The sequence below is a fragment of the Plecotus auritus genome (assembly GCF_963455305.1).
Source record: "Plecotus auritus genome assembly, chromosome: 8".
In the NCBI taxonomy this organism is placed as follows: domain Eukaryota; kingdom Metazoa; phylum Chordata; class Mammalia; order Chiroptera; family Vespertilionidae; genus Plecotus; species Plecotus auritus.
In genome coordinates this window covers 127,871,515-127,899,061 of record NC_137782.1, presented here as the reverse complement: position 1 = coordinate 127,899,061, position 27,547 = coordinate 127,871,515, and the positions used below count along the sequence as shown (strand labels likewise).

The window sequence follows — 27,547 nt, the reverse complement described above, 5'->3', positions numbered from 1 at the left end:
GCATGGTTAAGGAATTTAGAACTTCACAACCCTGAAAAAGCATAGGTCCATCAGATATGAGAACTTAGGAGGTTTTGGAAGTAACTCAATGCGATGGGCAACATTTTCTGTGAGTGAGCGTGTGTGCATTGCCATGCAGAAAACATGGGGCTTAAGACCTCATTGTCTTTTAATAACATTTGTTGTTGCTGTGACATTCCTCCCACTGGGATATGGAACGTCTGTCCACCACTCTGGACTGTGAACTTTCTGAGGTCAAGGACCACGTGCTATTGGAATTTTACACATCCCTCACAGAGTGCCTGCTGTAGCATGGGTTCCAGGCGAATATTCAGTGGATGGAGCTGAATTTTCATCTGCCATATCCTTACAGGTATAAAATAACTGAAAAGGTCTGTGTCTCTTCTTGTGCAAGTATTTGAATTATCCTCAAAATTCTGAGGTTAAAACAGAACTAGCCCTACCTGGTGTGACTCCATTGGAGTGTCCTGAGCTCTGAAAGGTGGTGGGTTCAAATCCTGGTCTGGGCACATACCCAGGTTGTGGGTTCGATCCCCAGTCAGGGCATGTAAGGCAGGCAACTGATGGGTATTTCTCTCTCACATCGATGTCTCTCTCTTTTGCTCTCTCTCTTCCTTCCTCTCTCTAAAATCAATGAAAAACATATCCTTGGGTGAGGATTAAAAACAAACAAATAAACAAAACCATGTTCATAATGGTCCCTAACAGCATCTGTTTTTTTAAAAATATATTTTTATTGACTTCAGAGAGGAAGAGAGGGAGAGAGAGATAGAAACATCAATATAAGAGAGAATCATTGATTAGCCATCTCCTGCATGCCCCTTACTGGGAATCAAGCCCGAAACCCGGGCAGGTGCCCTGACTGGGAATCAAACCATGAACTCCTAGTTCACAAGTCAATGCTCAACCACTGAGCAACACTGGCCAGGCTAACAGCATCTGTTTTTTATTAGCTGGATTAGGCCACCGTGGTTGCCACCTTTGAGGAGTAGTTATTGCCCTATCAGACACTTCTACCTAAACAGGTACTGGTGGTGGTGATGGAACAAGAGGGCAAGGGGCATGGATCAATGAGGCAGCAAAGAGCAGAAGAGAAATCAAACCTAGAAAGCGCTTCACAGGCAGTGTGAGCGCCCTGCTTCCTCCACTCTGTCTGTGGCCTCTTCATGCACTAACATTGTTCTTCAAATCCCTATGTTGGCATGTTTAGGAGACAACAGCACTGGAACCTGGCATTGCTCTGATTTGCTATTCTCCTTGCTCAGTCTAGAGGCTGAATCCAACACTGATTCTTATGGAACTAAGTCAAGAACCCTTCTCTGAGAGCCATCTCAACTTGGGAAAGTGGGTGAGTGGGAGGTGGGGATTAGGGGATGAAGAGAAAGTATGGGTGGGCATAAACCAGGGGTGGGCAATGAGGGCTTTGGGGAGATGGAAAAAGGGGATATGCTAGGGATGGTGTCCTTTAACTTGCATACCAAATCCTGCCGTTATGAATGAGCGCACAGGCACGGCATCCAGCGTAGTGGAGAGAAAACATAGAGGTCTCAGCAGAGACAGGGTTAGGAGAGGCTTCCAAGGATGGGAACAATGTTGGACTAATGAGTGGAGAACAAAAGGAAACGGGACACAAAAAGAAGAGAGAAGAGAGAAGAGAGAGCACACGTGCACACACAGTGCAGAGGACCTGGCTTCGGACTTGTCTGTATGAAAATGTTTGAAGCTGGCAGGATGTATGCTGCTAGGGTGCCATCTGAGAGTGCCAGGGCCAGGGCAGCCCACCCATCAGACTCATGTCAGTGCTGATGTCCTTTAGTCACTTGTTTTTAATCAGCAGCCTGTTCTCGGCTAGCTGCTCTGCTTGAGAGAGTGGCCAAGATAGAAGATAACAACCACTGTATATTGAATTTGTAGCTCATGAGGAATGCCCTTCCAAGGCTCATTCTCCTCCTCTCTTTTCCTGAACTGGGTAGAAATACATGAGGGCATCTCAGAACTTGGCCTGAGGAGTTTAGGAAAGTACCTCCTGCAGTTAGATGCTCCCTTCACCCTTGAAGATGGAGCAGAGGAGCATTCTTGGTGTGTTCTACCTTGCTCACCTTGGCTTGGGGCCTTGACTGAAATCCTCACTCTCGGGTTCCAGAGCTGAAAGGGATGAACACCCCATTCAAGGGATTCAAGGAGCCACTGGGGGAGTTATCACCAAAGCCAGGGTGGCTCCTCAGGCCAAGCATCCACGGTGTGTAGTCCGCCTACACGGAAGTAAGTGGAACATCCTTGCATTTTCACACGAGTGTCTATATCCACAGCTGAGATTACATTTTGATCTATAACTAAGCTTAGTCTTTCCTCCACTGACAAGTACTCATCTTTCCATGGAGAAGAGTGAGCACACCTCTTAATCATGATTTTTATCGCCACCAACATCTGTAATGACATTCTACAGCTTTAACTCCTCCGGGAGCCTGAGGTGAATTATGATTTTGTTCCAAAGCTGTTTCCAGTTTCCTGACAGCCACTCCAGTTCTCCTGGGGCTCATCTACCTCTCACTGTGCTCTGATGGACTCCCGGTTCCTCACCCCTCTCCTATAAATAGCTTAGTTTCTCTCCTTCTCTGGAGAGCCAAGGGTGAATGAGTTCTGAGAAGACTCAGGTTTTGCACCCCTTATTGCGCACACACTCACACACACACACTGTTTAACATATGATTTATAGGGACTTTGAAGGGCATTTGTGGATTCATTGAAGCTTATCCAGGCACCCAGTGTAATCTGCCTTAGTTTAAATAGGAACATCTTTATTATTTGTTTCTAACACAGAATACATTGGGTAGCTGAGTATGTTCTCCTCACAGCTCCCTCTTTCAATGCCTCTACAGTCTTTGTCATTGCAAGTCAGCTAGCAGCTGCTCCTCTCTTCTTTGAGGCAGTGGGCTTGAGAGGTGAGGTGGGACAGGGTGACCCCGGGAGGTTGGATGCAGGTTGCCAGGGCTGACAACGGGTATCACTGAAGTTTTAAATCCTACCAAGGGTCTCCAAACACAGGGGCCTTAACCAAAGCTCTGGTGGCAGTTGGGAGGGGGCGTCCGGCCCAGATTTCCTTTCAGGAGAGAACTGGTAGTGGGAATGCAGCTGGCTGATGGCTGCCAGCTGCTGCACCTTCAGGACCCACCACGGTGTTTAAACACAGACCATCCCTCCCCAGAGAGCGTCCAACAGTGACCGAGCAAGGGGAAGTACCAAGCCTAGCCATTTCTGCCAATGCAGGCCTTCTCAATGGGCACCCTTTGGCATGCTGAGGCTTTCTTAGAGCTGTCCTGCATCTGAGGCTCTTCCTGCCCACTCCTCCCCTCCCCCTTTCCCTCAGGTGTTAGATCTGCACAGTGGTCTCAAGCTTCCCCTGCCTACACCAGCTTCCTCCCCGCTTTATCTTTCCCAGGTAGTTCTACTCATCAGTCTCCTGCACTTCTAACTCTGCCTTGGGTCTGCTTCAGGGAGGACCTGAACTGACACAGCTCTTCTCACAGGTGACGTCATTGTCACTTCAGACCATCCCACCTTACCTTCCCAGATCCCCACTTGGAAAGAGTTCCCACGTTTTGTCAACTCATTTTGCATGGTTAGGAGATCACTGGATGCTGGGTTCCTTCCTTCTGACTATGCAAGTTATTAGGGTTCAGAGTACCACCCCATTCAGTCTCCTGTAGAGCACTGAGGGTCCCTGGAGATGAGGCAGAGGCTTGAGATAGTCAAACACATACTTTATTTCTGCATGGAAATTTTTTCCAGGATCCCAGGCTGGAAAATGGGAACTTCAGGAATGACCCTGTTCCACATACAGGATTCTCCCCAAAAGCCAAATCAGAGAGGTCAGCTCCCAAGTCCCCTTTTCGTAGGAGTCCCCCAGTCCTTCCAAGAGAAAGGACCTTCCAGCACGTCTCAGCATTATGGTGTGTGTGGGGGGAGAGGACAAGAACTCCTGCCCTTTAGTTCCTCCCATAGAGGCCTGCCCCCTCCCTCTCCCCCCAGTCACTATGGTTTGACTGTGAGTTCACAGCGTACATCAGCTCCTCTCTGTGAAAGAGTGAGGAGGAGAGGTTGGCATAATACAAAGAACACATTGACAGCAACTGAATCCCATATTTTGGAAGTAACATAACAAAGACTGGCCCCATGATGTCTTATATTCTATTACTACTGAACAGTATGCTGAGAAACACTTAGAAGATAAACATAGGGTGACACATTTCTATAAGAACGAGCCCATGCAATCATGGTGTTTCTCATGTGTGGGAGCTGATGACATTTTTTACAAGTTACATAGGTGTTGGAGAGTGGGTCGGAGGAAGGCCTGCTGGGCTGGTTCAGAGGGGATGTTTTGCCATATTTGAAACTGCTCAGCACCATCCCACCCTCCCTCTATATGCAGTGACGATGCTGTCCAACCATGTCTCACTAGGTCCCCTGGACTGCCTGGTGGCGTTTCTTAAAGTGATCTCAGAGAACTCTCACTGCAAAAGGCTCTCTGAAGGTCTCAGTCCTTGGCTAAATTACACGTATTAAGTCTTTAGAATCCTGGGGAGAATCGGCTTCACAGCTGCCTCCATGCCTGCTGGGTGGCCTTGACCCCCTAGGACTGATGGGTTAGCCATGGCTCTCAAGAGTGAAAGGAGCCATGTGTCCCCAGCTCAGGGCCAAATCCAGAGCAGGTACTCAATAATTCTTGTTGAATTCAATTCCAACCTCTTCCATAAAGAGGATGTCCCAAGTCCTTGACACTTTCTTCTTAAGTTCTTCTCATAATCATGCTGGTTCTCTATGACCCTTGGAAGAGGATTATCCACACACGGCACAATTGTTTATTGGAAGTCTGACTAATGCTTTCATCACTGACTTTTGTAGCCTCTAAATTATGTCTTCCATTCATATATCTGCACTGAGCTGACTTTACTCAATTTATTTGATCCTTCCCATGAGGCTTAGAAGAGTATAGTTCTTGGGTCCTTCTGGCTTATACTGTTGCTAAACCCCACTCTCTCCTCCCCGCCCACACCACCCCCAAGGCCTGCCATGGCCTGGTAGAGTTAGAGCCAGCAGGGCTGGTGAGGCTGTAAACCCCATGGGCAATGCTGTTTTCCTCCCATACCACAGATGCAGCACACATGCCTCCATTCTTCATACAATAAGGAGGACATTCACAGGTGTTACATGAGGCTTCTGCTTTCAGCCACAATGGGACAAAGCACGAATCTGGAAGACAGGAAGGTGCTGCATGTTCACTCGATGGAAATCCCTAAGCTGTACTGGGATATGAAGCCTTAAGTTCATGGCTCTTGGTAGATGAACTGTCCTATAGGGTCAGTGTGTTGTCCCACTTCTTATAGACAGGAGGCCAGCAAAGCCATGGGATCAAGAGGGGAGATTCAGAGAGTCTAAAGGGAAAATGCAAGGTGTCCTCTTCCCTGAGGTGCTGCTGCAACCCCTTTGCTCCTTGAGCATCTGAGCACATGTGGGATGTTACTGTAAAGCTAGTGTCTCTGTCCTAAGACAACCAAAAGGCCAGAGCAGGGAGCCCATGAATTCGTTTCCCTGATGTTATCTCCAGCTGCAGGCTCAGTCTGCTAAAACCTGGTGGAGAGATGCAGGCTTTGACACCAAGTCCTCAGCTGTGTTAAAGGCTACAACCTTCTGGGAGAAAAAAGTACTCACATTTTAGGATAAATCAGAGAATGTCTGATGTGGGTGTGGACACAGGGTCACAGCAGTTGCTACTTTCCAGGAGTATTAAGTCATTTCACTCTCTTCTCCTATTCTTTCTGAGACCACCATTTTTTTTTTTTTGGTCTGCGAAACAAACAAAAAAACTCATACACTCATTAAACCATTGGAAATTTGAAGGGACACTTAGATGATCTAGTTCAGTCCCATAGTTTTACAAATAAGGAAAGAGAGGCTCGGACAGATGAAATATGGCACAGCTCTCCTGACTCTTGGTCCTGAGAGACATTGGCTGGTATCAGTGGACACAGTCTGCCTGCATCAGTTAGTTGCTCAGGGAAGTTACTGGGGACACAATGCAGATGAATCTGAGGCTCTTAATCCCATGATGTTTAAATGCCCTAAAATATTGAGATGCCGAAAAAGGGGCAGACTTTGTCTTCTTTTCACGGATGCTCAGAAAACGGGGTTAAATATCTCTTTCAGATTTTCTGTGGGTCCTTCTTTTGTTCACTCTATCAAAAAAAGACATCCACCAGCGAAAGGAGAGTAATCTGAGCATGATTGAGAATGGCTTTATTGAAGTAGGACAGAGACTCCAGGCAAAAAGATCAGTTGGGTCTGTTGCTCCATTGCAGGATTCATCTTGAAATGAGTGCTCATTCACAGCCAAACTTTATTCTAGAACCATGGAATGGATTGTAGAGAACATCAAGTTCAACTTTCCCATTTTACAGGCTCAGAGAAGTTTAGTGATTTGCCTTGGGTCACAGCATGGGGTTGGCAACGACATGGAAGAATCCAGGTTTTTGGACTCCAGGATGGAATGTTTTTCCTAAACCATTCTGACCCTTTTCACAAGTATTAGGGTGTTTCTGATGGTTTCCAGATGGAGGAATTATCCATGCATGAAGTGAAGCAAGACAAAGACGATGGTGGCTGCCTCTGCTGAAGGCCCAGGGTCTAGGAGAGCATGTTGGAGTAGAAGCTGAAGCTCTCCGTCATGGTCTTGGACTCACTGCGAGAGGAGCTATTGGAGGTCAGGTCCAGGGGTGAAGGCGTGGCCTTGGGGCCCTCCTCCAGTTCTTCCTCATGGTTCCCCACCACTGTGGAGACGGTAGTTTCCAGGCGGCTGACTTTATACACACTGCCCTGGGCCTGGAGATAGCGGGTGGATTTCATCTCCAGCCCCTCGTAGTCGCCTGCACTGATGAAAGGGCAGCACCGGAAGGCATGCTTGAAGCCCAGCCGGAACCTGGAGGGAGAGAGGTGGAGAGGTGACCCTGGGGGGCAGCCTGCTTTCAGAGGGCCTTCCCACCTTTGCGTCAGCTCCTTAACACATGGATGCACCCAGGCTTGATACTGTGTTATTGTTTTTTAAATTAATTGAGAACTGGAGACAGTAAGGCCCAGAAGATGTAAAGGTTGGTCATTAAAGTCAAACCCAGTACTAGAACCCAGGTTCAGGTGAAATATGTCTTTTCTGAGGACAGCCACTGAACTATGCTGCCTCCACTGGCGCGGGGCAGCCAACTTTGGTCAACTCCACATCAAAGTAAAACATTCACCAGGGTTTACTATGTGAACGATACTGTGCTAGTCACTGTGCAGTAAAAACACGAGTCAGTCCTTTCCTTCAAGTAGTTCACCATCTGAAAGATGACTTTCTGCCAATCAAGTTCCTGTAGTTTGCCTCATACAATCTGAGTCCCACATTGACTCTGTCTCTCTGTCTCCATGCACAGCCCCCCTGTGTAATGATTCCATTGGGCAGTGTGAGCAAACTCATAGGCCACAAACTGGATTCAACTTGTGGATCTGCTTTGTACACAGCAACCACAGAGGGTTTCCACCTGCACCCCCCTCCCCCATTGACTTAGATGCTAGTGTTTAAAAGTAAGAAGATACCACACAACAATATGGATTTCTGGTTCCTCTTGGGAAAGAAAAATATGTGCACTCTAGTCTTATATTCTTGCAATGGTGATAATCAGCAGGGACTGAGTAATGTGGTGATTAGTTTGCTGCAGTCCCCACCACTCTCATTTAGGTTGGTTGTTTGGTGGTTATATAGACAGATGGTTTTGTGGCCCCTGGAAAGGGTCTGGGGGATGGGGTCTCACCTGTCATTGAGGCAGCAGTAGATGATTGGGTTATACATGGTGGAGCTCATGGCCAACCACATGATAGCCAGGTAGAACTGCTGAATAAACTTCTCCAGGTAGATATCTGGGTTGATGTAGGGCAAGAGAAAGAAGATGTGGAAGGGCAGCCAGCAGACGGCGAAAGTGCACACCACAACGATCATCATCTTGACCACCTGGCAAGAGGGCAAGGCAGGTGAGACCAGCAGCACATAATCCTTTTCTCATGGCTACTTTCTCTCTCCTCCTCCCCCTCTCATGGCACACAGTGCAGTATAGGGGGAGAGTATTTATAATAAATCCTTTTTGAGGAAGAAGGACCTTTTCTATGTGGCACCAAAGGACTTGGGTTATATCAGTGGTTCTCAGAGTGTGGCCCCAGGACCAGTGTCAGCACCATCACTTGAGACCTTGTCAGAAACACAAATTCTTGGAACCCACCCAGACTTACCAAATAAGAAACTCTGGGGGTGGGACCCAGAATTCTGTGATTGACAAGTCCTTCCTTCCAATGATTCTGATGCACACTCATGGTCCAGAATCACCATGTTATATCATCGTCTGGACAATGGCTGGAGAAGCCAAGGGAGACCAGATTAATGAGCCAAGGGGAACGGGTGTTCAAGAGGGAAAGACCCAGGAAGTGGGAAGCACCAAAAGTGAGAGCAGTGAGTTAGGGCAGGCTTCTTGCTTGGAGTCTCAGAGGGAGGGAAGGATAAGGGATAGGATTTGGACAGCTGCCCCAAGAGAGCATCTGATGTTTAAAGGGGACTTACAAGGTTTTATGAACACTGGGTGATGTGACCTTTCCCTCTTTCCCCCCAAACTCAGTGAGAACTACTTAGCCTCCACATAATGAAATGCTATGCAAAGATGTACCAAAAGAAAAAAAAAAGAATGAGAAAGCTCTTTATATATTGATTTTTGAAGGTCTTTTGGATATTGAGTAAAAAAAAGCGAAGGGCAGAAAGTGTGTATTTACTATTTGCGTAAAAAAGAAGAAAGAAAATAATTTACATTTATTTGCCTTATAAATGCATTATAATATCTGGAAGCATTAATAAGAAATAAATACCAATGGCTACCACAGTGAGTGTGTGGATGCACATGGGAACCGGGTGGGATTCTTTTTATGGTAAAACTCTTAATATATTTTTTTACTTTTCATTTTGAAGTAATTTACGACTCCCAAGAAGTGCAAAAACAGTACAAGAGTTCCCAGGTTCCTCCTGTGACGTCATCTTACCTAACTACACCACGTGATCAAAACCAGGACACCGGCGTTCGTGCCAGGCTAGAAACTAAACTACAGACAGTGTTTGGGTTTTGCCTGTTTTTACACACGCTCCTTTTTGGGGGTGTATAGTTCTAAGAAATTTTATCACATGTACAGATGAGCTGAAGACCCGGCCACAATCAGGATACAGAGCTGCTCTGTTGCTCCATCAGCACAAAGAAGCTCATGCTGTGCCTTTATAGGCAGCCCCTCCCCCATACGAACCCTCCTAACCCCTGATCTGCTCTCTACCATCATTATGTTGTTCCTTTTAATACTTTTTGATGTTTGCACCAAGTGAATGTATTATTGTGCTAAACTTTAAATAAATAATAAAAAGAGGACTGAATAACTCTTTAATGCTTTTGTAGTTAAATATTCTGTGTGTGTGTGTGTGTGTGTGTGTGTGTGTGTGTGAATGGCTTGACAGGTTGCAATTCTCTCAAGGTGCAAGCAAGGTCATGCCTGTACAGGCAGACCCGTTTCCAATACATTGAAAAAGGATGCCTTCCCTCTCCCTCCGTTGCTGTTCCCTGGATTCAAGGATGTTTTGTGGCTGCTGAGCCTGAGCCTCCTGAGGCTCTGGGGCCCATATGCTTGTGAGCCTGTTGCCTGTGCCGGCCTGGGTTAGGTGCTTCCTGCCCCTTCCCTTGCTCACCTTGCGTTTAGCAGAGACTTGCTCGTGATAACGGTCAGACGAGTCCCCGGGGATCTCGCTGGCCCACAGCGTGATTCCTACTATGGTGTACGCATAGCCGATCACCAGCAGGGGGAGGAAGTAGATCAGCACAGGCACGCAAATGTGGTACCTGCAACAAGGCGTATGGGAGGGGTCATTCTAAGAAACAACAGGGGTGGTTGAGGCTTGACAGCTGCCTTTCTCAGCATTTGCCATTAGTAAGTTTGGATGATAAGACACACCCCAGGGAGGCTTGCCACCTACATAGGGTGAGTAGGTGATATATTAACGGATAATCGAGGGGAAGCGTATCTCTTCAACTTTGTTTTTCTAGTGGGCTTTTTCCAAAGTGATGATTCCTGTTCAGATTGAAAAAAGAAGAATAAATATTGATTAAAGAGAACTGAATTCATTGTATACCCATGGCAATTTTAGTTAATATTAAGTTTAATCTTGCTGACATTCTCCCTCAAAAAAAAAAAAAAAAAAAGCAACCCCAGGCATTATTAATGTAAGTATATGCGCTAGAAAGAAGGAGGTGATTGTCCCACTCTGTCCATACTTTCCAGATTACACTTAGGCTCGATTTTGGTGCAGGGATGCAGACCAGCTAGTACCCTCAGATGAGAACCACCATAATTGCATGAACCCTAATTCTTCTATATGACAAATGGAGTCACAGATATAAGAATAATTAGCTTGGAGGACAGAATAATTAGTCTAGGATTGGTAGGAAAAAGCCACAAAGTGTAAGCTACTTCTAATTCTGGTTCTTAAAAATATATTTTCAGATGGAAGCTGCCGGGGTCTCTGAGTCATCGCTTGGAGTTTAGATGGCAACTGACTTGAGTTTGACTAGTCATGAGCAAGAAATGACTCTTTGCTGTGTTAAATCACTGAGATTTTGGGGGTTTGCTACAACAGCATAATTTATCCTGTTCTGTTTCAGACAAGACTCCTTCTAAGTAGGATGTTCAAATAAGTTTTTTGAATTTTGAGGAAGGATATTTTCCTCAGGGGTCCTTGGCATGTCTGCCTAGTTTAGCCCTTTCCCCTGATGTGAGTTTAATGAAGAGACTCAACATTCCTAATAGCAATAACAATAATTGCTAATACTTTGGGGGGCTTACTCTGTGCTAATAATGTCAATGACAATATTCACAGCATTCATAGAAATGGGAGTTTGACCTCACTGAGTGACCAGCACAATGTCAAGCACTTTGCTAGCCTTATCTTATTTAATCCTGAGAACAAATGATTGGGTGGGTACTATCATGATCCCATTTTGTAGAGGAGGAAAGCTAAGTTTAGACGTTAATTAAATTGTGTAAGTTCATAGCTGGTAAAAAGAGGAGTTGGGATTAGAATACAGACGCCAGAACCAGCTTCTTGTCACTGAAGAAAATTAACCCAAGGATATTTTCTTCCATTCTGTTTATGTTTATTTTCTATAGTGACATTTTTCCAATAAGAAAAACTCACTTATTCACTAAATTTCTCCTTTCCTGACACTCCATTCATTTTTCAACCACTTCTCTGCAAAGCCCCACAGTTTAATATTCAAAGCCAGTTCTCTGAATATTAAAATTTGCAACTTGAAGACACTTTAGGAGTTTTTAAGTAACAAACCACAGATTCAGCAAAGCAGCGAGCTGAGCGCATCCATTCTGTGCAGTCTCACCAGGAGTTCAAAGTCCCCTGTATTGTCACTTCCTCTGGGAGCCTCCTAAATCGTGCTCAGATAAACTCCTTTTACAAAGAAAATACTCTATCCAAAAGATGTCTAAGTCATAAAAAATTCTAACCGATTGTAGGCCAAATGAATGACATTCCATAATTTAAAAATATGAAAATGAATACATTTATTCCCCCTTGACACCTTTCTGGATAAATTTTACCATATCCTTGTAGCTAATTGGAAGTAACTCTGTTCTTTTATTTCTTGCTGAAATTATTATTTTGGAGAGCTGCTCAGTGAACCCAGTGTAATCTTATTTTGTGCAGCTCCATGCATTTTTGGCTCTTGAATCTGATATTCCCTAGGTTCCTGCCAGGCAGGATTTTTTCAGTTCTCAGGATTAATATGTGTCTTGGGGGAAGGGACGAGGGGTCAGGGATGTGCCAGAAGTGAGCCAGAGGAAGCGTCAGGAGTGAATGCAAGAGGCAATGACAGACGGGACTGCTAGGTTCCCACTTGATGGGACGTGCATTGATTTTGACCAGTAAGTCCTGCCAATGGACTTATCAGGACTTTCAGAAGGAATGTGCATGCAACAGCTGTGTGTCTTTGTTCCCTCCAGCTTACTCCTCTGAGCAGCAAGTGGGGCTTGACACATTTTACAGGATAAACTTGTTGAATACAGCCCCAAACCCTGCAGTGTCTCCTGTCCTCAATGCCTTAATACCTTCATGCTCACTAATCTAGGTTCACTTAGGGATCACAAGGCTGGACTCACCTCATTGTCCAAGCAGCAGTTCCAGTTTCTAAAATAATCCTCAGCATTTGACGTGAAGATAGATATGCTTATTAAATAGTACCTAGGGTGTCTTCTAATGAACTTCATGGAGACTCTACAGTAAGTGCCATGGGGCGGGGAGGCCAAGAGGGCAGGGATCTGGGTTCCCTACCTCCATTCTACGAGACAGCTCTGCTTTGCTGGGTTTATATATTGACTTTCTGTGGATAATTTTGTTTGGGGGTGGTGCTGGAAGATTTCAGCTGTTACAGAGAGGTTGAAGGTCATTGATGTAATTCCAGCTCCCATTCAATGCATAAGCCCTCTCTGCAATATCCATCCTATATAATAAAAGGGTAATATGCAAAGTGACTGAATGGCGGAACAACCAGAATGCCTGCAGCCCCTCGACCCAGCTGGCCTGTCCCCGATGGCCCCCATCGGGGTGGGCCGGCTGGACCCCACCAGTGCATGAATTCGTGCACTGAGCCTCTAGTATGTCATAATTTTCTATCTTTTCTTGAACACTCCCTGTTGTGAGAAATGCTCACCTGTCTGAATTCAAATAACGGACTCGGAGACAGAAGTATGGCAAAAATGAGACTTTTAAAACGTTCTTGCAAGAGTGGGTGTCTGGTTGTACAGGCACACACAGAATAGCAATCAGAGGCTGTTTATCCCTTAAGGTGCAAGAGTCCCTCCTCCAGTTCCTCACTGGCTGAGTCCTATGGGGTTAATAGTTTCCTCATATGTCACCTAGGTCTTATTGTCTCCTATTGGGCCATTTAAAAAAATGGGCTAAGGCCTTTTCTAGTTGTCTCTACCTCCCCCTGTCTAGTTGAGGCTGGCACGAGGTGTTTTATCCTGGGTGCCTCGGGGGTTTCCATCATGATGCTAGCTCACGTACATGCTTCTTCGTTCTTATATCCTCTTCCCTCCTCCCTACATTCTGTTTGCCCTGGGGAAATTCAGTAACTGTTTCCATTAAAAGTTGACTATTTTGAAGATGGATCACAGAGGCCTATTTCCTACACCTGTGACACGCTATTACTAGCTATAAAGCCAGCTCCATTAGGGGTACCCTGAAGCTTGTTAGCGATGCATGCTCTCAGGCCCCACCCTGATGGACCAAATCAGAGTGCGAATTTTAACAAGACTACCTGATGATTTGTGTGCAAGTTCAAGTTTGTAGCTTGGTACTCTCAATAGCGGTTGCACATTGGAATCACCTGGGGAGCACTGAAAAATTCCAATGTGTGGATCCCACGACAGCTTCTCATTTAGAATTGGTCCGCAGCGCAGATTGGGCATCAGAGTTATAGACGGTCCCTTGGGGATTCTCTGTGCAGCAGGGCTGAGTCACTGTCATTGAGCCTCCTGCTGCTGGCTGTGACTGACACCTTCCTCCTTAAACTGAATGAAAACCTGTGGCCCTGTAGCGTTCACTGCTTCATCTGAGTCCACGAGCAACAAGCTGAATCCATCTCCTGGTCCCGCAAACTCAAGGGACCATGCCCTTCCTCAGAGCCTTCTTTCCATCTTGGACTTCTCTGCCATCTCTCCTTTGACACGCTCTGAGCAGCCTCATCCTCCTACTCTTCCTCCAGCAACCCCCAGGCTGTCTCTTCTTCAAGCATGATGCTAGATACCTGCTTGACTTTTTACTTCCAGCAAAAAATTATCTTCTCTGCTGATAAACAGGGTTTCTTTGTAGTAAAGGAAAGCAAAACCCATATATTTCTTAGTTCACTTTTACTTCCAGACTTTAGAGCCAAATCCCAAATCTCTGGCAGTGCTGTTGGAGGTGACCTACTAATTAATAATTATATACCTGACCTTGGGCTTGGGGCTGGGGATGCAGAGGAGAATCCCTTGGTCTTTTCCCAGGAGTTTAGTCTGTGGTAGAGACAGAGAAGTGATTGACAGTAGATATCTCTTCAAAGGGAGTGGAGACATTGAGGAGGGATGTCAGGAGTCTTTATTAGTATATATAAAATATAAAAAATATATAAACATATAAAAATTTAAAAACTACCCTGAAATACAATAGGTGTTTTGTTATTACGTGAAGAGAGAGTAACGAGATTGCAGAAGTGAGACTCTCATTCAAGCTGATCAGGGAAGCTTCCTGGAGGAGGTGCTGGTAGGCCAGGCCCCGGTATGTAAGTAGGAGGCCAGTGCTACTGGTAAGGAAAACAGCATGTGCAAAGGCACATGTGGGGGCCTTGGCATGCTGAGCGTGCTGTGGTGTGGCTCGGATGGAGGAAGTATGGCTGTGAGGAAGTATCAGGAGTCTTGGCCAGAAAGGTGGATAGAAGCCAAATCAAGAAAGGCTGGAGAGATTGTAGTTTATTCCAAAGTTTATGGGAAAGCATGAAGAAGATTTTTTTTTTTTTTGAAAAAACATGTTTTTATTGATATTTATTTTAGAGAGCTAAGAAGGGAGAGGGAGAGAGAGAAACATCGATGTGAGAGAGAAACAATGACCAGCTGCCTTCTGCACTCACCCGACCGAGGATCAAGCCCATACCTTTTGGTGCACAGGACGATGCTCCAACCAATGAGCAACACTGGCCAGGGCAATGAAGTAGTTTTAAATAGGGAAGTGACCTGATCAGACATGTGTGCTCTGGCCATGGTGGGGCATGGATGGAGGTGGGCAAGGCTTGAGCCTTTAGGATGTTGTGTAGGGATTGAGATAGGAAGTGGCAATGACCCAATCCAGGGCCAAGGCAGAATGGATACATGGGGAGGGGGAGAAGGGCCTCAAGGGGTGCTGTAACTGGGGGGAAATGCTGGCTGCTGATGGGGCAATTCCCCATCAGTGAGGCTGACTGTTGCTGGTGTGGGGACCTGGGAGGAGGAGCAGGCCTATTGGACTTCTGGCCATGCTGTCCTTGCGGGCAGGCTGTTGGATGGCTGGATATGGCTGGAGCTGGGACAACAGACCTAGGCTGGAGATTAGATTTAGATGAGAGCCCTCAGGTGTCCCCAAATCATGAGAAGACAAGGAGATGCAGGATGGTGAGGGGGAGGCCCGGCTCATGGCAGGGGGGAAGAAGGATGGTCATGGCTGGGGCAGGAGTGGGGAAGAGTCCAGGCTGTGGAGCTGTCCAAGGGGAAGGAGGACAACTGGAGATTGCTCCATGATTTTGGAAATGGGAGGTCAGGAGTGGGTTCAGTTTTATGGGTGGTCAGAGGCTAGAGCAGGTGGGCTGACAGGTGGGAAGTGAGGAAGCAGAGGCAATGGGCGATGAAAGGGAGGGGGAGAGCCACAGTTAAAGGAAGACATTGTGCCTGTGTGAAGAGGTGGGGAATGAACCCTCTGAACCCTTCCCAGCTCGTCATCCATTCTACCCTGTTATAGTGATGTGAGCAGCACATGTCCTTCGCTCTGTTCTTTAGAGATGGGTCAGGATCACACCTCTGCCAACTGCATCCAGCCATAAACGCTGGGCAGAAATGCCCTGCCTCCCGCCCCAGCCAGCCTCCATCAGGACGGGTGTCCAATCAAGACAGACTGCTCAGGTGCATTATTTAATTCATGGAAATGCTGGGTTCACAAAATCTCCACCCCACTTAGTGCTGCCCCCTGGCGGTCGACAGGGCTCCCTCAGGCGAACAAGACGGGAAATAAAGCACAAAGTTTTCTGCAGTCACTGTCAGAACGTGGTTGTGTTCTTCTCCAGGCTCCTACCTACTTTTCCTACTTGATTGGATGATATCGTCCTTGGAGGCAGAGCCCGGCGGCGTTCCTCTTTAATCCGATTTACAGAGCTGGCACCAAGGAAACACTTCATGGAAAGACATCATCTCAGGCTATCTATCTATCTATCTATCTATCTATTATCTATCTATCTATCTATCTATCTATCTATCTATCTATCTATCTATCTATCATCTATCACCTCAGGGTATTTTTCCATTGATTTTCAGAAAGAGTGGAAGGGAGGGGGGGAGATAGAGAGAGCAATATCGATGAGAGAGAGACACATTGACTGGTTGCCTCCTGAAGGTGCCCCAACCTGGCTGGGGTTGGGGATCGGGCTTGCAACCGAGGTACATGCCCCTAACCAGAATCGAACCCGAGACTCTTTAGTCTATGGGATGATGCTCTATCCACTGAGCCAAGGACTACTTCATTTTCTAATCGATAGTTTTCTCACTACAAATTCTATCTACTCACTGTGGATTTGAAATGATAGACAAGCATGAAAAGGAAACCTTCAAAATGTCCTATAATCCAATCACTTAGAAATAAAATTCTAATGAAATTGATTAATATCTTCCTCCATCATGATGCACACACTTATATTTGTACAAGCATACTTTTGATTACTTTACAAACTTAACATTATGTCACAACTTTTTTTTTAGGTCAATAAATACATTTCTATGACAAAATTTCTAATGACTGTAATATTCTGTTTTATGGAGGTTATTTGGCCAGTCTCCTAATTTGGACATTTGAATTATTTACTTTGTTTTTGATATTTAATTAATGCTATCATTAAAATCAAATATATGTCTTTGCTCTCATTCTTATTTGCCAAGAATCAATCAGTTGGAATGAAGTGTATTTAAGGTTTGGTGTGTATTGTCACTTTTCAGAAAATATATGCCAATTTCTACCACGCCCAGCGCTGTATGCGGTTTCCCTTTCCTCTGCATGGCTGCTCTGGGCATCAGCGTGTCTTCAGTCTTTGACAGCATAACCATTTATGCATGGCTCCTTACTGTACGTTTAATATTCTCAACCCACTGTAAATGGAAAGTTTACAATTATGTTATTTAGCCACTGTCATGTCTTTTGTGATTTGCCTGCTTGGATAACTGACTCAATTTACAATGGGGTTGTTCATGTTGCCCTTATTAATTTATAAGGACTATTTGTGGCTTCTATCATATTATATGTAGAATGGCCCTTTCCATGCCCAAATCACGAAAATAGGAGCCTAGAAGTCCCTGCTTATTTATTTGATTATTTGCATTTAACTGCACAGTCTCTCAGGGATTTACTGGATGAGACTCATGAGAAAATGCTCCACATTATTTTCCTCCAACAATTGTTTACAAATTACCCAACACCACTGCTGGATGCATCATCCTTTCCTTGCTGATTTGAAGTTGCACTGGTACCTTATATATTCACATATACTAGTATACTTGGCTCTGCTTCTCAGCCTTTGTTCTGTTTCTTTGATCTGTTCTTCCTTTCTGGTGCCAGATCTGCACATTTTCATTGTTGGGGCTTAGTAGTACATCTTTTATCTATGGCAGTATAAACATCTTATTATTTTACTCAATTCCAAAGAATAAAATATCTCCAGATCTGCACATTTCTTAAGAAGAGGATCAGGGGGTGGATTTAGTTCTTTGCAGCCAGGCTGTGGAGCTGGCTTCCCAGAAGATATCAGATGGAAAATTCACTGGCCCATCCCAGCAGCGACTCTCATGCTGAAGTTTAGCTGTGGATGCCATTGATCTGCCCAGAGCCTTACGTCCTTGTTTTAGATTCTTTCTTGATCAGCATGCTCAGGCAAAGACAAAGGCCCTCAGAAGGATGTGTTGCCAGGAATGGCCCCAGAGTTTGGAAATGCTCTAATAAGAGGTCTTTAAACCCTGGACTCCAGTAGAAGACACTCAACTCCCTCACCTACACTCCTCCTTCCTCCAGGCTGCTTAGGGCAGGGCAGGGATGGTGGTGGAGGCAGGTGGCTGGACCCACACTGAAGTTTTTATTTGGTGGATGTGTTAAGAGAAAAACAAACTCTGAAGAGTAAAGCTTCTGCAAGAGTTGCATTGTCAAGACAGAAGAATAAATTAGATAGCGGGTTGGCTTGGCTGAGGACATTATTGTGTTTGGGGATAAGGGAAGATAGGCTAGAAGCATAATTTGGGGTGGAGTAAAAAATGCCAAATTGGTCTCTATAAGGAAAAAGAAATTAAGAGTACCAGGTAACAAGAAAGAGAAAGAGGAGAGGGAGAGAGAGGGAGAGAGAGAGAGAGAGAGAGAGAGAGAGAGAGAGAGAGAGAGAGAGAGAGAGAAAGAGAGAGAGAGAGAGAGAGAGAGATATCCCGACTGCCCAGGGTTGAAAGCATGGACTTGTAAAAGAACACACCCAGTAAGAAACTTCCTGTGGTGAATATATACTGTAAGGAACGGTGGTGCCTGAGAGTAAATTCAAAGACCATACGATCCTATCCTATGTGTAATTCTCCGATTTCTCTAATCACACCCCAAATCTTCTGTAGGAAGTACCTCAGCCAACAACAACATGTCAGTGGGGCTTTGAGGACATGAAGGAGGAGGACTGGTTTCCTGAGTGGAGCCAAGTGGGCCGGCCAGAGATGGTGGTGACCACAAAGTTCCTGTGGTGGGTTAAAGTTCTTACCTTGGATCGTATAGAGGCTGTGGTGAAGAGGGAGACCTTTTCTCAAGAAGCAGAGGGAGACAGTGAGGGAGCCCCTGAATCTGCACTCTGCTCCCTGGTCAATGTTTCCAGTCTGGCAGATGACATCATAACATCATCCCCATGGTCTTTCTGGACGCTCCAACCAGCCACAGGGCCAGATATTGAAGTCTGAATAGACAACCGCCACCAGGTGGCGCCAAACTGCAGCTGGCACCTGGCCCCATCAGAATGCATTATTTCATTTAGGTTGCTGGCACTTCAGTACCCCATCAATAAAGCAGCATGTATTTTATATGCTTACATGCATTGTACACTGCACACCCACCCCAAACCCTTCTGGTGTCATACTGTTATTTTCCAATATGTACCTTGGTCCAGTCCTTACCAACGTAGCATGAGCTTTGCAAATCTCCTTGGATTATTACAATCCATTGAGAAAAAGACTACATTTTGCCTGTGACATGTTTTCCTGATTTTCAGTGGGCACTGATAAGTATTTTGCTGATAAAACACACTCATTCTCATCCCCTCCAGATAGTTCTTAACTCTGTTGTGTTAGGCTCTGCTGAGGCTGGGGTAGAGGACTATCACTGCAGTGGGATACTCCTTGCGGGGAGAGCAGCCAGGGACAGATCTGGAGGAGCTGCTGCAGCCTGTGATGCACAGTGAGCCGAGGAGAGCTCAGACACGCACAGAACTGACGCTCATACTCTATCATTCTTCTGAGCATTTAATATATGGTTATTTTGGGCTGGCCAGCATGGCTCAGTGGTTGAGCATTGACCCATGAACCAGGAAGTCACAGTTCGATTCCCAGTCAGGGCACATGCCCAGGTTGGGGGCTCAATTCCCACTGATGCTCTCTCATCATTGATGTTTCTATCTCTCCCTCTGCCTCCCTTCCCCTCTGAAATTAATAAAAATATATTAAAAATAAAATAAAATATGGTTCTTTTTGGTGAGGCATTGTTTAAAAACTGCTTCTATCAGTGCCAACTGATATCAGTAAGCATTTTCTGATATACGTTGAAGCACAAATGTGAGTGTTGGTTGGTTTTATACTTCTTCTAGTCCCTGAGGTCTGGAAAAAAAACTCTTAAAATAATCAAAACAATTCTAGTCACAATAGCCTGTGACTACTAACCATTCATGTCCCCCAGTCTGGACGAAGTGCCCTGAAGGTAATTCCTCCACACAAAGCACATCTTAGCTCAACACCCACTATACTAGTAGATGGCCAGATAATGGCCTGTTTTTTCCCCTTTTGATGAAATCTTCTTCAGAAGAAATCTGGTATCAAGTGTGGTACAACTGAAACAGCCACTGGCTTGCAGAAAATGTAGAAATTGCACATTTTCTATGTGCTGTGGTTTCATTGTAAAGGTATTTCTGGAAAGTGGATCTGACTTCATCTCTTCACCTCTGGGACTTGAAGTAAGAGATCGAGATTGCTAACCTCATTTTAAATTGAAAAATTAAGGTACAGAAAAGGTAATTGCCTTGTTGAAGTCACTCAGGGTTGAAATGGGAATAGAAAACATATCTCTTCTTTTCTCTTTAAACCCTTTGCATTTCGTTGTCTTTCTGCTCAGATGAGCTCAGAAAGAAGAATGCCACGAGTAGGGAAACCACAGGTTTTCAAGAATGAGCACATATACCAAGCCCCAAAATTGTCCATGGCATTTAATAATGGCAAATAATTTACTGAAAAATAGCATCGCTTAAACCATCAGACCCAGAATTCAATTCCGTCTACAAGCGTGACTTGGAATGTGGCCAAGTCTTGGATTCCAGTTTATGTCTGGATTCATTATTGTATTTCCACAGCCTTTTCCTCTCTTAAACCCTGAGCCCAAAGAAACCCTTGCTTAGCTGAAATATGTGAGAAAGACAAACACCCCACTCTTTGTTCTCAGCCAATAGTTTCTCACCACGAACAATAGACCATTATGCCGTGAGCCACATAGGCTGCCACTCTACAGCTTCCATTAACAAATTGAGCAATGCAATTTACATCTCACAAGAAATTATCATGGAGACTTCATTAATCAATGTGAAGTCTGCTATGAGTTGTGTGTAAGAAGACAAACATTGTTAATGTGGGAGTGTTGACAGTTTTCCGAACCTCCCCCGAGCTGGCCAAATTGAATCTTGTAATGTCTGAACCATCTTTCATGCAATCTTCTCCTCTTACTAAAAAGGTGTCTTTATTGATGGGAGAAAAGCTAAGCTGGTCTATACAATAGAGACAGAAAGTCCATGTGGCTGGATGTGGAAAGGAGGTTTTCACTGGGGATAGTGGGAGGGGAACAGCAGTAAGTAGGAAATAAGCAGAGGCAGATTTTTTTTTGTAGTTATGCTGTGGACAATTGTTCTGGGTATTTTTAATGGAGTTTCTATTTTATTACTTTTGCCTATTAAACTAGGCTTCCTGAACTTGACTCTGCTTAGATGATGAATCAAGTAAGTTTCAGCTTTATGAGGGTTGCATTATTAGCAAAGTTACCTGTTCCGTCTGGAGGCCAGCCCTCTGTCGAGGCAACACCTTCAGTCATGGGTGAGGGACATGCAGAAGAAAGAGCTGTATAGTTGCCTCCAGGCCCCACCCATTCAGCCCCTGAATTGTTCATGAACCCCAACTTTGTACTAGATTCTGGGGATATAGTGGTGAATAAAGAAGACATGAAACCTGCCATTGATAAGCTTAAAGTATAGTGGGGAAGACAGATTATAAAGAAATATACCAGCAAATAAATATAAAATCATAAATGAGTTATGCACATAAAGCAACAAAGGAAAGTGGTGGTAGGGAATCTGGGGCTCACACTCCAAGACTCTTTGATGAGGTGACCTGAAGGTCAAGGCAGCCACATGAAGGGTGTAGGGTAGGTGGCCTGTGCAGAGACAAGAGCAGACACAAGGCTCTGAGGTCTGAATGAGCTGGACACATAGGAGGAGCACCAACAAAATAGTGTGTGTGTGTGTGTGTGTGTGTGTGTGTGTGTATGTGTGTGTGTGTGTGTGTGTGTGTGTGTGTGTGTGTGTGTGTAGATAGACTAGATTCATTTTAAGGAGTTGACTCACAATATTGTGGCAGTTAGTGAGTCTAGAACCTGTAGGGCAGGAGGCAGACTGGAAACTCAAGTAGGTGTTGATGTTGCAGTCTTGAGGCAGAATTCTTTCCTCTTCAGAAAACCTCAGCTTTTGCTCTTAAGGCCTTCAACTGATTGGATGAGGCTCACCCACATCATAAAGGGTAATCTGCTTTCCTTAAAGTCAACTCATTGTAAACGCTAATCACATCTACAAAATACCTTCACAGTGTTTGACTAGTAGCCCAGCAAGCTGACACATAAAAGTCACCCCACCAGGCACAGCTTGGTTGGAGAGAGCTAGGAAAATTCAGGGTATGATTTAGAGACATAATAGGCAGGGCATGCTAATAGAAGTGGGTGTGAAGGTAAGGGATGCCCCCCAGCCACAGTCTCAGACCCAGTCTTGCAGCCCCTTCTCTTAGTAAGGACTCCCAGTCCCAACACAATCACTGTATTTAGGAAGAGTAGGGACTAAGTGGAGATAGCATCTTGGTTAAAATGGTAATCCACTGTGGTGATGATCCTGGTCCAAGAGGATCCAGGCTGAATATGGTATAAGGAGTGTACATGTGCCTTTTATTAGGTAACTAAATAGCCCTTGTGATGGTCCTTTAAGGGGTTAGGTAGATACCTACTACTGATGGGCCTCCAAATCATCATCACCACCATCACCACCACCACCACCTTATTAATAGCTAACCCTGATATAGTGCTCATGTATGCCAGGCACCATCCTAAATGCTTTATTCACACATATCTACTGAGTCACGTCTCCCAACAGCAATCTCTGTTTTGTGGGTGATAAAACTCAGGTACAAAGATTACAAATTAACTGTCACTATGGTACTCAGCACAACTCTAGGACACCATTCCCCATGAGCAACCCTGGAGCTGTGTAAGGCAGCTCACCCTGCCAGAGCATAAGAAATGGGCCCAAGAATCCCATGTTGCAGAGATTAGCATTGTCTTGGGTGGAAAGGATTGTAAAACTATACGGGATGCCCATGTATGGTAAACAAATATTAATTTTGAATATATAAATATTTATTAATATAGAGTTAAAAAACCATTTTATTTTAGAATAGTATGAGATTTAAGGAATAGTTGCAAAGATAATACAGAGAGTGCCCATATACTTCACAGCCAGTTTCTCCTGCTATTAACATCTTATTAGTATGGTACATTTGTCACAATTAATGAACCAATATCAGTTACATTATTATTAACTGAAGTTCATATTTTATTCAGCTTTCCTTAGGATTTAGCTAATGTTCCAGGATCCCAACCACAGTTTCTCAGATTTTTCTTGATAGTTATGTGGCTACTGGTCTGGGACTTTGCAGAGTGACCCTTAGCTGTGATTTGTCTAAAGTTTTTCTCATGATTAGTCTGGGGATATGTTTTTTTTTGGGGAAAGACCACAGAGAAAAAGTGTCATTCTCATCACATCATATAAAGGGTCCATGCTATCAGTATAGCTTATCACTGTTGGTGTTGACCTTGATCACCTGACTGCAGTAGTATTTATCAGGCTTATCCACTCTAAAGCTACTCCTCTGCCCTCGCCCCTTCCCCCTCCCCCACTCCCCTCCAGCATTCCACACTGCGCTCTTTGGAAGAAAGTCATATGCGCGGTCCACACTTAAGGATTAGGGTGTTATGCTCCCCTCCTTGAAGGTGGAGTTTCTATATAAATTACTTGGAATTCCTTTGCATGAGAGATTTGCCTGTTCTTCATTGTTTATTTATTTATTCAATCCTTTATATATGGATCAATATAGACTCATGTATATTTATTATATACTGTGGGTCATAATGTAATACATTTACTTTCATTGCTCCAGCTTTGGCCATTGGAAGTTCTTTTGATTGCTGCCTGTGTGTGTGTGTATATATATATTTTGAGCTCTTTTTTTTTCCTTTCTAGAAATATAAGGTGCTCCAGGCTTATCTTGTAAATTCACCGGCTCTGTCCTTGAATCAGCCATTTCCCCAGGAGCCCTGGTTCCTTTTAGTGGAGAATAGTATAAGAAATCAAGAGCTGGGCAGTGGGTGATAGAGAGCCTGGTTAACGTTTACCAATGCAATCATATTTATGATGTCATCCCCCCACACACATACCCCACAGAGTGAGTAAAATCATCCTACTCTACATAAGATGAGACTGCCCTGCAAAGGTCATGCAGCAGACCTTGAACTGGACCCCAAGTCTCACAACTACAAACCTCAAGTTTTTTTTCAACCACACTTGCGTTCTGCACTCTGTCACTCCTCCATGCCTCTGGGTAAGTTTCATCAGTTCAAGACTTACCACTCATTTAATCCTCACAACAACCAGAGAAGATGGATGCTGCTATCTTTATTTCCACTGTGCAGTTGAGGAAGTTGAGACAAGGGGAGGTAAGTAGTTTGTGCATAGCTACACATCCAGTGAGTGGGGGTGCTGGTGTCACACATGGACCCGGGTCCCCTGACTCCACAGGTTCCACTGTGGGGACCACAAACTGTCACCCACTGGTTACATGAGCTCACCACCTGTTTCTATATGATTTATGAGTTAAAAATGGTTTTCAAATTTTTAGATGAATGAAAAAATCAAAAGGAGGATATTATTTCATGGTATGAAAAAATTATGTCATTCAAATTTCAGTGTTCATAAATAAAATTCTCTTAGAATAGCTATGCCCATTCATGTAAGTATTGTCTGTGGCTGCTTTGCTGCTTCAATGGCTGAGTGGAATAGTTGTGACAGAGACTGCAGGGCCTGAAAAACTTAACAACATATTTACTCCCTGGCTCGTGGAACTTGTTGGCCCCACTCCGCTGCACTGCAAAGGGAAGGGGTGAGTTACAACCATTACAGAGGAGAGCAGGGGGCCAAGGCTGCGCCTTCAGTGGACTTACTTATGCCACTGGGATGTTCTCCCTCTTCTGGCACCAACCCAGCTCCTACCCTTCTTCCAGGTTTGTCTCCTGATGCTGTGAGCTTCTCTGGGCCAGTCTGGTCCTCACAATCCTTCCAGTGGATCTCCCAGACCACTTAACATCTCTTAGTTTTTTTTTTTAATTTTTTAAAATTTCTTTATTGATTAAGGTATTACATAAGTGTCCTTATTCCCCCATTACCCCCCACCTCCCATTCATGACCCCACCCCCCTGTTGTCTGTGTCTATTGATTAGGCTTAATAAGTCCTTTGGTTGATCTCTCCCCATACCCTCACCCTCCCCTACCTTCCCTGAGGTTTGACATTCTGATTGATGTTTCTCTGTCTCTGGATCTATTTTCGTTCATCAGTTTATGTTGTTCATTATATTCCACAAATGAGTGAGATCATGTGATATTTATCTTTCTCTGCCTGGCTTATTTCACTTAGCATAATGCTCTCCATCTCCATCCATGTTGTTGCAAATGGTAAGAACTCTTTCTTTTTTATGGCAGCGTAGTATTCCATTGTGTAGATGTACCACAGTTTTTTAATCCACTCATCTGCTGATGGGCACTTAGGCTGTTTCCAAATCTTAGCTATGGTGAATTGTGCTGCTGTGAACATAGGGGTGTATATATCCTTTCTGATTTGTGTTTCTAAATTCTTGGGATATATTCCTAGAAGTGGGATCACTGGGTTAAATGGGAGCCCCATTTTTAGTTTTTTGAGGAAACTCCATACTGTTCTCCACAGTGGCTGCACCAGTCTGCATTCCCACCAGCAGTGCACGAGGGTTCCTTTTTCTCCGCATCCTTGCCAGCACTTGTTTGTTGATTTGTTGATAATAGCCATTCTGACAGGTGTGAGATGGTACTGCATTGTTGTTTTGATTTGCATCTCTCTGATGATTAGTGACTTTGAGCATGTTTTCATATGTCTCTTGGCCTTCCTTCTGTCTTCTTTCGAAAAGTGTCTATTTAGATCAGTTGCCCAATTTTTGATTGGGTTGTTTATCTTCTTTTTGTTAAGCTGCATGAGTTCCCTGTAAATGTTGGAGATTAAACCCTTATCATTGATATCATTGGCAAATATGTTCTCCTCTGCAGTGGGCTTTCTTGTTTTATTGATGGTCTCCTTTGCTGTGCAAAAGCTTTTTATTTTGATGTAGTCCCATTTGTTTATTACATCTCTTAGGTTTTTATTTGTTTGTTTTAAAATATATATTTTTATTTCAGAGAGGAAGAGAGAGGGAGAGAGAGATAGAAACATCAATGATGAGATAGAATCATTGTTCAACTGCCTCTTGCCTGCCCCCTATGGAGGACCGAGCCCACAACCCGGGCATGTTCCCTTAACCTGAATCAAACCTGGGACCCTTCAGTCTGCAGGCTGATGCTCTATCCACTGAGCCAAACCAGCTAGGGCTACTTAGTATTTGATTACTTGGTGCCTTGTACAGTTCTTCATTTCATGCACATTAGCTTTATCTTCCAAGTCATCCGCAAGCTCCTTGAATGCAGAGACCAGGAGTATCTCTCTTCTCCACTCTCTACATGACCAACCACAGATTAAGTTTTGCCAAACCCAGCTCTGACCATTGATACAAATGCCCTCCCTGTTTAGGCTTCCACCTGCTTACCAGATGAAGCACAAACTCCTTAGCACGATATTTCAAGCCCTCTGTTATATAGTCCTCACCCTCCATTCCTATTACCTAAATAGTGCCCAGATTCATGTTGGGAACATAGTGGCTGCTCAGGAAATGTTCCCTCCTGTTCTCCCTACTTGGCTTTCTCCTATGCTCTTACCACATTGGAAGAGAACTGAGAACAGACCAATGGATTTGACAATAATGAGGTCACTCATGAGCAATTGCAGTGTTAGGATGGGGACAAAAACCAGAAAGCAGGAACAAAGGAGTGTGTCAACGAAAATGATAACTACAGCAAGCAGAGCATAGATATTTGTGTTGAGAAGGAGGGTTGCATGCACTGTTTAGGCTGGGGAGAGCGCTGCATGGATTTGTGGGTGAGAGACAAAAACTCAATGGCAATGTAAAGAGGGGGTTAGCCAAGGATAATTGAGGAGCAGGGAGAGTGCTCAAGAGCAGAGGGGGAGAGAGAGGGAAGGGAGGGAAGAAAGGGTCGACTTTCTGTTTTTTCAGTGAGGTTGCCATGAATCATCTGCTGAGTCAAGGACACAGGACAGGATTATAGATCTGAGGAGACCAACCACAGGAAGGCAGCTGATGACATCAGTAAGAGAAGTTCTGGAAGGTTGCCAAGTAGCATGAACTAAGATGGCCACATTAGCATGGTGTCCTGACTTTTGCTAGCATTCCTGGGAGATCCAGGTGTAAGAGGGGAAAAAATACAAGGGGAATATGAGGTGGGAAAGCTGAAGTTGCACATGGGCCATGGAGACCATTGAAAGCCATGGGAACAATGCCTTGGTGAACACATTTCTTCAGCAACCTTTGATTTGGCACCAACTGAAGTCTAGGCAATTATCGTGTGTTACCCGCTTAATGCCCACACTATTGTGGGAAGGTGAGGTTTCCTGATCTCAACTCTGCAATTAAATTTGAGGTTCAAAAATTCCTTGACTGATGTGATTAGAGCTGGGATTTAAATCCTGATCCTTAATTTTTTTTTTCATTCTACCATTCTGTTTCATACTATGGAAATGGTCTCCCAAGAGGCCCCAGGGTACCACAGATTAGGGGGGTAAGTGAAGCCTTGAAGGGCTCAGAGACTGTTTAGCACCCCCATTTCTATCAAATTACATATCCTCCCTCATTGTGACACCATTCAGG

The 27,547-nt window shown here is 44.6% G+C and overlaps 1 protein-coding gene across 1 annotated transcript in view; it reads right to left on the bottom strand.

Annotated features, from left to right (window-relative positions):
• Window positions 1–3,767: 3,767 nt before the first annotated feature.
• Window positions 3,768–27,547, bottom strand: part of TACR1 (tachykinin receptor 1) — a 128,902-nt gene continuing 105,122 nt past the window's right edge. Inside the window, exons 3-5 of the mRNA XM_080686480.1 lie at window positions 9,818–9,968; window positions 7,863–8,059; window positions 3,768–6,994 (exon numbers count right to left, since the gene is read on the bottom strand). Of these exons, the coding sequence (XP_080542606.1) occupies window positions 6,703–6,994; window positions 7,863–8,059; window positions 9,818–9,968 (640 nt within the window). The 3' untranslated portion in view covers window positions 3,768–6,702. The remainder of the gene's footprint in view (window positions 6,995–7,862; window positions 8,060–9,817; window positions 9,969–27,547) is intronic.